The sequence below is a fragment of the Mastigoproctus giganteus genome, chromosome 5 (genome assembly GCF_048544385.1).
Source record: "Mastigoproctus giganteus isolate SK-2022 chromosome 5, ASM4854438v1, whole genome shotgun sequence".
In the NCBI taxonomy this organism is placed as follows: Eukaryota; Metazoa; Arthropoda; class Arachnida; order Uropygi; family Thelyphonidae; genus Mastigoproctus; species Mastigoproctus giganteus.
The window spans coordinates 202,832,154-202,845,109 of NC_143579.1; the positions used below are offsets into that span (position 1 = coordinate 202,832,154).

Consider the following 12,956-nt stretch of genomic DNA (forward strand, 5'->3'; position numbering starts at 1 on the left):
TTTAATTCACCTTTTCACAAATGTAATAATTCACAAATTATTACAAATACTGTATATACAAATAATCACAAAAACCCGGGTGAGTATGGGCTTGGCACACCCAGGGTCCTGAGCTGGATATCATCATTCTTCTCTTTCTTGGTGATTCCCTTCTACTTTTGTGTGTCTCTCACTCTCAGGGTAACTCGGGAACTTTTTTTTTTTCCTGGTGCAGCATAAGCCTCAGGCTTCCTTGCACCATATGGCTAATAATAATAATAATAATAATAATAATAATAATAATAATAATATACTTATATTAACTCAAGTTAATAGCGTAGCTTAATTTCACGGTACTCACTTTTTTTATAATCTGCAGTTGATGCTTAGAACAGTATGGATACTAATTTGAGTTTATAATTTGACTCAAGTTGAGCTACGCTATTAACTTGAGTCAATCTAAATCGGTATCTTAAGAAATTCTACAAATCATTCAATTATACTCATATTATTATTTTCAGGCAATACAAAATATATTAACTGAAAATAATAATTACCTATTTCCATTATTGGTTTTATAACTATCTAATTTTATTTTTATAATCAAATTCTTATGTAGTCCCAGGACTCACATCTGCTGAGTATGGGCTTGCCATACCCAGAGTCCTGAGCTGGATATCATCATTCTTCTCTTTCTTGGTGATTCCTTTCTATTTCTGCCAATCTCTCTCTCTCTCTCTCAGGGTAACTTGGGTATTTTTTTTTTTTTGGCTGGTGCAATGTAAGCCTCAGGCTTCCTTGCAGCATATGGCTAATAATAATAATAATAGTCAGGAAATTGTTTTTTATTGTTTCTGAAAACGAAAAAAAAAAAAATTACTGCACGTATGTAGTACCGTACATTGCCAGTACAGTGTATAGTCAGTGTGGCGCATGCTCAGTCAAGTCAGAACTGGCGGCCAGAATACGATTCACGTCAGGTTGGAACTGGCGGTGACTTGTGGGCTGACCTTGGTAAATCAGTACATCGAAATATAGTCGAAAGAAGAAGAGAGAGAGAGAGACAAAAAAAAAAAAAAAAAATACACGATTGGTACACGTGTTACCAGAGGAATTGTTGCTTTTGCGGGGATCATGGATTCTATGCGATCTGCTGTTCATGTATTGACGGAAACAGTTTTTCCAGGATTCAGTGCATCCCAGAAAAAAAAGCCAAATATATTACGATCAGGTGATTTATAGTGCTTCAAATTTTCTGTGTACAGTATTAGTATTACTATCGACAAACTGCAATAATTAAAAAAATATATCCATATCATTTGGCTAAAGCAAGTTTCCACACATATGTTCTAAAATCAACCTTTTTCAGTTTATGTCCCATTTTGTCCTCTTAGAAGGAATAAAGCTGTTATCAGCATTTAATCCCTTGAAATCCACTTTAACTAGGTCACCGGACAACTGCCAAGATCCCAGAGTGCAGTTTACAGCAAAGGCCCAGTTTTTCTTTTTAGAATTCATTTTTGGCTAGTGAAAAAAAAAAAAGGTTATGTTAGTTTATGGCAGTAATTCGGGACGGATTCAAGCAAAAGAAGCCACTTTCTTTGGAGGTGTACCCATAATCTGGAGTTTTACTGAATATTTGTGTGCCTCTCCAACTAGTCTTATTGCACTTCTACTTTGAATAAATTCAAGGAGGAACTAGACAGATTATTTGGTGAGTATGGGCATGGCACACCCAGGGTCCTGAGCTGGATATCATCATTCTTCTCTTTCTTGGTGATTCCCTTCTACTTTTGACTCCCTTTCTCTCAGGGTTACTCGGGAACTTTTTTTTTTTTTCCTCGTGCAGCATAAGCCTCAGGCTTCCTTGCATCATATGGATATTAATAATAATAATAAGCCTCGGGCTTCCTTGCACTATATGGCTAGTAATAATAATAAAGCTTGTGTTGTTACATCGTTTGACCTACGTATACTTTTCAACAGATTGATGTCCATTCTGATATATGGTTTTGAAAGCCGTATGCAGTATTGCAGATGTGATTTAACCATCAGCTTACACAACAGGATAATCACCTCATTGTCCTGGCTGAAAAATATTCCTGTATACCATTCACAGAACTGCATGGGCTATTCTGGCACCTTGCCTGCACTGATGGATTATACAATTATCCTATGTCTTTTTTTTTTGCTTATGAATCACCTGGAGTGGTATTGTTCTGTTATTACTAGCAAGTAGTATGTTATTCTGACGTTACTGCTACTGAAATACTGGACCTTGAATTTTTTATAAAACTCCCAAACACAAAAAAAGTATTATAACCTGTAATCCCATTGACTATTGATGATCATGCTGAGGTAGCTGATAAACTGAATGAATATTTTGCATGTACATTTACACATGAGTTATTCAAGGAGGGAAATGTCAGAAGCTTATCAAATTCTAACAGGGAGCTAAGTGATTTTATAATAACAGAGCAAAGTGGAGCAGAAATTGTTGAAGTTAAATATAAGGAAGGCACCTGGGGTGGATGGGATCTATCCAGTTATATTAAAGGAGAAAGCAAGCAAACTTAGCCATAATTATGAGAGCTTGCTTAAACTCAGGGGAGGTCCCCCGTAGACTGGAGATGTGCAAATGTATCCCAAATTCACAAAGGGGGTTCAAAAGGTGACACAAGTAACTAAGACCTGTTAGATTAACATGTGTTCCTGGGAAAATAATGGAGTCACTGGCTAAAGAAACATTGTAGGATCATCTAGACAAGACTGCAGTAGTAGTTAAGACACAGAATGGGTTTATTAAAGGAGGTCTTGTCTGACAAATTTGATTCGATTCTGTGATGTGGTCACAAAGGAACTGGATGCAAAAAATAATTTTGATATCATATACTTGGATTTCAGGAAAGCTTTTGATACTTTTGCACATGGGAGACTGTTGTACAAATTGGAGCAGTTAGAACAAGTTGCTACAATGGATAAAGGGATGGTTGATTGGGAGATGAGAGAGAGAGAGAGAGTGGTAATCAATGGACACTGCTTGTCGTGGACTAATGTTATTAGTAGAGTTCCCCATGGTTCAGTGCTGGGGCCATTGTTGTTTTGTGTATTCATCAACGATATTGATGAGGGTATATCAGGCTTAATGTCCAAGTTTGCGGAAGATACAAAGGTTGGCAGGGTTTTTAATTACAGTAAAGACAGTATGCTACTGCAAATGGAACTAGATAAATTGAGCAAATGAGCTTAGAAGTGGCAACTGAAGTTTAACATTGACAAATGTAAAGTACTGCATATGGGTAACAATAACCCAAGAGAAACGTACCAACTGTTTGGTACTACAGGGAAGTGGACAGTGAAAAAAAGACCTTGGGTAATTGTGGAGTCAGATATGAAGTTCGCTGAGCAGTGCAGATGTGCTGCCAGAGCAGGTCATGGAGTCTTCTCAATGATATATAGGAATTTTGATAGCAGGGACAAGGAGGTGATTATCCTTATACAAGGCAGTGGTTTTACCCTAAAACTTGAATACTGTGTATAAAGAAGGGCAACAAGATTGGTGAGGGGAACAAAGGGTACTCTTACCAAGATAGGCTTAAGTTCTGCTAATTGCAGCACCTGGAGAGTAGGCACATGCAAGGTAATCTGATTGAGATGTATACGACCTTGAACAGGTTGAGCAAGTTCAATGCTGATGGGATTTTTCTTGCTCATATTAAGTGCCTGAGGGGGCATAGATTCAAACTGAGAAAAGACAGTTGTAGAATAGATGTGCGGAAATGCGGGTAGTTGATTGCTGGAACAGACTTCCACCTCTTGTTGTGGAAGTTGATAGCTTAAAAAAATTTATGGCTTAGTTGGATAAGCATTTGGAGGGAATAGATGAGCGAAATGGGAGGGTATTTTTTTTTTTTTTTTTGTTGGCTGATGCTGCTTAAGCTTGCTTTCTTGCATCATATGCCTCTGCTAATGCTAATGAATATTCTATAAAGAAAGAATTAAAGTTTTACCCTTAAAAAGGTAAAGTTATATGAATTTTTCTTCCACTGATGTACCTTATAATTATTATTTTTCAGCCCATCTGATTAGTTTTTTAGACCTTGTTAAAATAGCGTACTTGATTAATATCATTAACCACCTTGAACTTTGGCAAACTTAAATATTAAACTTGAAATACTGATATGAATATCATTATTGAATATTAAAAATAGCAAAGGGCCTGACAATGAACTGAGTCATACCTCACTCATAACATTAGTCCATGAAGAGTAGTGAATTACTCTCTGTTGTAGGGTTTTAGGTGCATCAGTGACCTAAACTGTAGTGCACCATGTGTATTATGTCTGTCAAAGTATGTGTTCATGGGCCAGTTTGTATGTTATGCAAGCTTAAAATTTCAGACTAACTCATAAGGAAAATCCTACTCCCTCTGCTTGAGATCAACGAACTACAGCCCTGACTGATGAAGCTTTTAGTAATGGCTTCAGTATGACAGGATTTGAAGCCTGACCTCCTGTCACCTCCAAATATGGAGGATGCGGAAAGGTCAGGGAATGACCACCGCATATTCCCAGAGCAATATGGCCTTAGTTGCTAATTTTCCTAAAAACCAAATAATAAACGAACAAACAACCCTGACCTTTCAAAATGAGTGACACCATTATACTGTCATGGAGGACCTACTATGTTTACTACCATTTAACTATATTTTAATAAATGTAGTAATTTGTCCCTAATGGTGAATTCATATAACAATTCGTGTGGAACAGAAATGATTGTTATATAAGCAATATAAAAAACAAGGCAGTGTTTCCTGTTGGTGACTTTGTGAACTGCTATTATTAATCAGGCATTATTTGTCAGTGATTCAAATTTGACTCTTTGGTTTGTGAATGACAGTGCAATAAATTATTGGCCAGTATTTGTCTCTCCTGTGCTACAGTGAATGGAAAGAGTGATACAAAATATAATAATAATACTTTGTTTGTTCTTTTCAAGCATGCTATTGGCATTCTTGGAAAGGACAAAAGCATACTTGGAAAGGACTTTGTATTGTTATGTGTGCCTTTCCAAGCAAGCTTGGAAAGGCGCACTCGGGCACTGCCTTCTTTCTAATAGAAAGAAGGCAGTGCCCAAGGCTTCTGAAGCCGAAGTTTGTTTCCTAAAGTTGGGACATTTGTTTGTTCACAAGCAAATTTCCCAAATAGTCAAATAATGTGCAGAAACTTATTTTTCTTTCTTTTTTTTTTCTTTCAAGATGGTGCTCCCACACATATCCAAACTGAAGTTCTGAATTGGTTGGGCATGACACTTTTACAGTACATGCAGCATGGACTGGAAGATGAGAACTAACAAGAATAGTCAACCAGAAGTCCTGATTTGAGTACATGTGGAATTCTTTTTTTTCTTTTTCAAGGGGATGAACAAGTGTATGCCAGGACACCTTCAGACTTGCATGAATTTGAGAACAGTATTCAATAAGTTTTTGCTGTTGTGTCAGAAGAGTTTCTTTGGAAATTAGTAGAAAATGAAACCGTGGTCACAAAAGTATACAGAATGCAAGTGCATATACTCCAAAAACTAATTTTATAATCCCATTGAATATGCTACAAAGAAAAGGAAGAATTATGGGTTTTTAACCTTAAAATTGATAAAGTCATGAATTTTTTATAGATACTTACTTTACTTATGGCCAGAGCCAGCTCATGGTAAGCAGTGGTTATTATTATTAGCCATATGATGCAAGGAAGCCTAAGGCTTATGCTGCACCAGCCAAAAAAAAAATTTCTGAACTACCCCGAGAGAGAGAGAGAGAGAGAGAGAGAGAGAAATAAAAGGGAATCACCAAGGAAGAGAAGAATGATGAAATCCAGCTCAGGACCCTGGGATGCCATGATCCACAGTGCATGAAGCACTCAAAGATACAGAAAACTAGCACTGGTACCAGATGCAGAATGTTGATTATGCCTGGTTATGCCTATTATGTGTTTTATCTCAGGCTTATGGCTCACCTTTACCCTAATTCAAAAATTAGTAATTTGATTTTAAATACAGAAAAATTTGATCTTTGTTATGAAGACAATTTTAGTATAGATTTTCTTTAAAAAAATAGAAAAAATCAAAAGAATAATGCATTTAAAGTATTTCACATCAGGTCAGTTTGGTGGAGAAATGCATTTTTTTTGTTTATTTTGGCAGATATAGCACATGCTTATGTTAGATTGCTTTTAATAAAGATTTATCTTTTAATTTAAATATTTGTTTTGTAAGTTTCAATCTGTGTGGGCCTCTTTTTGCATGCACTATAAGCCAGACATGTCCAAACAGTGCCATAAAACACTCAAATGCTGCAAAAATTTAACACATTCTGTCCCACCATCAGGTTTTGCTGATGTATGGCTGACATTCTCATAGCCCACAATCAGCATAACTCAAAGAAATGCACTGTTAAAAATAATTTAAAGTAGTTAATCCTGCACAGAGCTGACTCTAAGCCCTGCAAAGCCCAGCACAGTTTATTTTTGGAGGACCTTACCTTTCTGCTGGTCAACTGTTAGATTCAGAAATTAACAACTTCATCATGTAGTCATAAGTCTCCCATTAACAATCATATATTAATTAACATTAACATTCATATATTAATTAACATTAACATTCTCCCATTAAAATTCATATAACTATTCATATCATATTTTTTGTAATATTAGAATTTTAAAATTTTTGTGATTATTTCTTAAAATAAAATTAAATAAGTGATCAAATGAGAGTTCTGTGCTCATATAGATACCATTTAATTTATTTATTCAGGTAAAGAGAAAATTGCATTTGAAAAAGTTCAACAAATATGAGGATACAATCAGCAAAGAATGCTTATCAGGAGGGGGAGGGGTAGCTAGCTGTGCCTCATGAAGACTGGATAAGACAGTATTCTGTGAAAGGAAAAAACTTGGGAACTCCCCTGCCAGGGGGCTTTTTTTATTTTTTTATTCTTCTAATGAAATGGTTCTTAATGAAAATTTCAATAGCTCATACTATGTAAGTGAACAGTGGAAAAAATAGAAAATATAATAACGAATACAGTTTATTGGATTTAATAATTACAGGAATAATTTTTTCATTGTGTCACATGATATTCATTAATTACTTATTATTATTAATTTCAAAGAAACATTCTGGAACAACATCCCAACTGAGAGATAGAAGATCTGCATTAAAAGTATTTCTGATTCCAATTTCTAAAAGCTTACAGGTATGCAATTTCCTCTCTGCTTTTGTATCAGGATATCAGTTCACTTATGTGCATGGTTGTGAATAGTTCTGTTGCAGGAGTAGTGATGGTGTATTTCTCCTAACTTGTTGATGCACTTCAACTTTCTAGTTAACCTTTTTTTTTTTCCACTGATTATTATTATTAGCTACATGGTGCAAGGAAGGAATGTTGCACCAGCCAAAAAAAAAAAAAAAAATCCCAAGTTACCCTGAGAGAGAGAGAGAGTCAAAAGTAGAAAGGAATTACCAAGAAAGAGAAGAATGATGATATCCAGCTCAGGATCCAGGGTCCTGAGCTGGATATCGTCATTCTTCTCTTTTTTGGTGATTCCCTTCTACTTCTACTGAGCTAGATATTATCATAGTAATAAGGTTAGTGCTGCTAATTTCCAATTTATTCTACCAATCCACTACAGTCTAGCTTATCAAAATAGCTTATGGGCCATTTTCTACATGTGTGCCACTCCAACACCAGGAATCATGGGTTCCCAAGATTTCTCTTGAATGGGCATTTTATTTACCATCCTGTGTATATTGTTGCTACAATTTATAAGCCACTGCAGGTAGCATAGTTGATAGCAGCACTTTCTCATGCCATATAGAAAAGATCTGCATTCATTTTCTGTCACGTGGCCAATCCATCTCTTGGCCACCAGGTGGATTGGCCATGTGATCTTCTACATGGATTATAAATAAAAAATCATATAAGTACTAAGAAGGCCTGAAGTAAATATGGCTAGTTAGAGGTATTCCATATATCAATTTTTGTGCCAGCTTGCCACACTGGCTGGCGCCTCCGTAGCCAGGTGAGCAGGAGCGGCAGTGCATAGCACACGTTTCTTGATTAGACCGGGGTTTGAGCCCATGACCACCAAATACGGAGGATGCGGAAAGGTCAGGGAATGACCACCGCATATCCCTGGAGCAATATGGCCTTAGTTGCTAATGCTCAAAAAAACTAAATAACAACAAGAAGCCACACTGGCTGATAATTCCATTAATTAGGATCATCACTTCCTCACTTTAATTTCTGCTTATCATGGAATCTGTAAGATGCCTGTTTTTTTTTTTATTATTTTCAGTCGGAATTTAAATATTTTGTTTTGAATAAATTCTATAAGACTGTTTGAGCGAAGAGAGAGCATATCAAAAGACAGTCGGTAGGTGTTCCTGTGATGTGGGGGCGCAATACAGCTTTGCTAATGGAAACAGGTTCAGGAGAAAATATAAACAATAGAAGGGTAACTGCGGGAGACAGGGCAGTTTACCTGAAATTGAATGGACGCTGTACTTCAGGGTAATGGAAGTTAACTTAAACTTCGGATAAGTACAAAGTGACTGACCCTGCTTCGGATAAGTAAACTTCGGATAAGTACTGACCCTGCAACGCGGTTGAAAATTGTAGGGCGACTAGGTCTGGCGAAAGGTGCAGAAAAAAAGGATTTAGGGATTAAAAGAGTGGCCATTAAGTAAAATAACTGATGGAGGCCCCGAAAACAACACGTGTACCTCTGCGGAAGGATGACTTGTCCATACAGAAAGTTTCCAAGATGAAGAGAGAATAGAGCAAATTAGAATAGACATTCAGAAAGAGAAATTGATGGTGATTGGCCAAGGAAAGGAGGGAGGGGGGAACAAAAAGAAGAAACGCGAGGAGAGAGAGAGAGAGAGAGAGAGAGAGAGAACGTGGTGAGATTTTTGAGTGCGGCGGGAAGAAAGTCCTGGTCCAGTTCCAAGGGTTGGAGAGGAGAAGGAGGTATGGAAAGGGGGAGAAAATAAAAGGTTATGTAAAGTACAGTAGTTTTGGTAAAGGAGTGTGGGGAGTGAAATTTATTTAGTGGGAGGCTGTAGAAAGTCTTGGATGGTAAAGGAATGTGTGAAAGAGCATCGGATGACAAGAAGGCTTTAGGAATCATCTATGTGCAAGAAGCAGAAGCTACACATAGCGTCAAGCCCCTTTTGATTGCTGCATTATGAGGATGAAGACCAAGCGAGTGTTATGCGGAGACCTATAAGGAAGATGGCCGTTTGAAGGTCTGGGAGGCAGGAACCCTATCCAGGCAGTGGGAAGAGAAAGTAAGGAAGAAAAGAAAAAGTAAGTCCTCTGGAATTTTGATTAAGTTAAACTGATAGGCAATAAATAGGACAGATAGGTCAAGCTGTTTGTATTATTATAGAAAAGAAACGAGAGAGAGTTATCTGTCTGCGACATAAAAGCATATGTGGAGTTATGAATTAGATGTTATTGTCAATAAAGATAGTAAGTACTCTGAGTGGAGAAATCAATTGGTTTATAAACCACTGAGAGATCTGTGGGCCAAAGAAGGCTATATGCCCTATTTTGGAGTTTATATGTATTAAGAGAGAGTGAAAATGGAATTATGAAATATATATGTAAATATCTATATATATGTGTTTGATAGTGAATGACTATTGAGAGGTTAATAAAAGGGGAATACAATATACCGATAGTCACACTGATGTTGATAAAGAGATATAAGAATGTATTACTGTGGAGGAGAAAGAATTGGATGATTGGGTATTCTTGTTAATTTAGGATTGGCTATTGTTCATATACTTTTAGATGGTTATAATTGTGAGGGAATTGTAGAGAATATGAGAGGTTATAAAAATGTATTACTGTGGGGAAAGAATTGGATGATTGAATATTCTTGTAAATGTAGTATTTTGTATTTATCACTTAAGTTAACTGTGTAATAAACTTTGTTATCTTGATATTGAAAATGTCTGATCATTCAAGAGAAATACACACAGCCCTATAGAAAACCACTGGAGCTTATTCTGAAAGGGAAAAATAAGAAAATCCTCATTTTCCCACAATCTTCTGAGAAAGGATATTATTTCAGTCAGATAGCCTGTGGGCCTTGGAGGAGGCGAGGATTCCAGTTGTTTAAATTGAAAGTTAATAACAACTACCATAGTGGTTTCAAGGTAAATATGGGTATTAGAGAGAGAGAGATATTTAAATATAGTAATAATTAAATAAAATAAGATAAAACAGAAAGACCCAGTTCCCATAAATCCAAGTTGTACAACTTCAGGCTCTGTAGAACTTATGTCTGTTTCTTCATTTTGTTACTGTTCTCTTCAGCTGGTTTAGTATGATGTTACCTGACTGTTTGATTGACATTTTTTGTGACCTTAGGTAATAGTGGGTTTATTTCATTAACTGCAAAAATGAAAAAAAACCACATAATGTTACTCTCTAATTGACCTTAGTTATATTATATAATTCAATAATTGCTGTAGCTTTACATTATTGTAACTTTTATTAGACTGGTTTCCTTACACTTAGAATATTTGTCTATTTATGATTCTTTGTATAAATAACTAACTTTTATTGTGAATCTTCCTGGTGACTCTTCCAGGGTGATGCCATTTTTATTATGCTAATTTGCACTTGTGGATACTGTCCTAAAGTGATTAAGCATTGTTAATTATATGACAAACATAAAACTGATAGCTTGGTGGGGGGACTAACACACTGACTAATATTTTAATTAGAACCACAAGCAGAGATGAAAGTGCTTCTATTGGAACATACAGAGCCTGGAATGCAAGGTGCTGGGGATTTTGAGCCCTGTTGTGGATCATTGTGGAGCATGTAAATATATGGGCTGTGTTAAGGTAGCAAATAGTAAGAACGTGTTATGTTCTTTCTATGCATATGCACTAATGCTACAAGCATTGTAAATGAATTTGAAGTACAGGTAGTTCTCGACTTTATGAGTTAATTCGTTCCTAGCATGCGCTCGTAAAGCGGGGATTTATTTCACATAGACATAAGGTTAAAAATAGGGGTTACATTCTCAACAATGAAATTAGTTAGCTAATTAGTTTATGTTTAAACAATGATTGATTTATCCAAAGAAATGAAAACGTAGTCTGTAAAATCAAGCAAATTATAACAACAGAGAAATTATTTAAGACTTACAAATGTTAAAGAATGTTTATTCTTTATCATCGGCTAAATGCACACTCGTTGATCACTCGTTATTGGCTTGGCACTCGTTGGTTTGTTGCACAAGGAGTCGTCTTCTTCAGAAATGTTTCAAGAGGTATTTTTTTACAAGGTAATCTCTTTTAATTATAAATTTCATGATTGCATGCATAAGCATTTTTTAACAGCACACACAAATTGCAACTAACACGATTCGTGTGGAGTAACAAGTTTACGAAGGTTTAAAAAAAAAGGAATGAAGAGAAGGTTCTGAAAATGTATTTGTGTTTTTTATATAATTGAAGATTTCAGTAAAGGGGAAACACATTTCACCATAATAACATAAAAAAACCACACAATTCCAGATATTGGTATTTTCGCAAATGCAAGAAGATCGAGTTTACTACCCATTTATAATTACTTGCATTAACAGAAAAGCCCAATAAACCGGAAAGTGCAAATTGTTTTTATTGTTTTTGGTCGTGACCTCCAGAAATGTGCTTTAGTAAAAATATTACAAAGCCGTTTAAAATTGATTCTTATAACAGGAACATATAACGATGAAAGTGTAGTACATTTTAATGATTTCAATTGGTAACTAATACAATTAACAAACCATGCTCACGACCTTTAATATGGCCTTCGGGTCACGCTCGTGACCTTAAAAATGACATTTTAGAGAGATAAATAGAAAAATTAGAGAGATACCAAAAAAATATATGTTTTGGGTTCACATTACGATATTTTAACAATACGATGGTGTCTCTGGAATGGATTAATATCGTAAAGCTGGGTACACTGTATTGTATAGCTATGCACGTGGTTTGAAATGCAGTATTTATGAATGTTTAACATTCATTTTTTGCAATTAATATTTTCGATTTTGTTGATACTTGATTCTTGGGAAAAAAAACTTGGAAACCCAAGAACTCGTAAAGCAAGAACTGCCTGTACTGATTAAGTTATCAAATGCAGACATGGAAATGTCAGAGACGTGGTGTCACTTAGACATAAGGGATGTAGAATTTGAATTTGGGAAGTACAATGTGAACAGAAAGGACAGACAGAACAGGGGGCGGTTAAGAAGCATATTAAATCTAAGGCAGTGGACATAGGTGGCTAGTTCAATGTTAGTCAGTTTGGTGTGACATAAAGCACTGGGAAAATGACAGTGAGAGTAGGAGTGTGTTATAGACCTAATGACGGTGATGAATATAACAAACATCTATACAGAGAAATAGAGTGGGACAGTAAATCAGAATGTCTTATAATGAGAGACTTTAACTTTCCGGATATTGACTGGAACTTGAGGGTCACTCACACTAGCAAGATACTTGTAGATTTATTGGATGACTGTTTTCTACAGCAGAATATTAGGGAAGCAACAAGAGGAGGTAACACTCTTGATCTGATTATCAGCAGTGACTCTCCATACACTAAGAACTTGCAGGTGAAAGATCATGTGGTTGGCAGAGATCACAGTGTGCTGATGGGGGAATTACTTAAAGACATAACTACTGTCAAGGTAAAGGGAAGAGCTTTTGCTTCTGTAAGGGTGATTGCAGTGGTCTCTGACAGTTTTTAAATTCTATACAGTGAGACCATCTGATGATGGTGCCAGCAGCAAATACTAAATTACTAAACAGCAAATACAAATACTAAATGGGAAGCATTCAGGGAAGGAATCATAAAAGCTACTAGGCTTTTCATACCAACAAAGAAATACTGTTCAAGGTTTAGATCTAAA

At 36.0% G+C, this 12,956-nt stretch overlaps 1 protein-coding gene across 1 annotated transcript in view; it reads left to right on the forward strand.

The window, feature by feature from the left end:
• The first annotated feature begins 901 nt into the window (after window positions 1–901).
• Window positions 902–12,956, forward strand: part of LOC150086016 (transmembrane protein 17-like) — a 41,567-nt gene continuing 29,512 nt past the window's right edge. Inside the window, exon 1 of the mRNA XM_090374772.1 lies at window positions 902–1,210. Within this exon, the coding sequence (XP_090230898.1) occupies window positions 1,114–1,210 (97 nt within the window). The 5' untranslated portion in view covers window positions 902–1,113. The remainder of the gene's footprint in view (window positions 1,211–12,956) is intronic.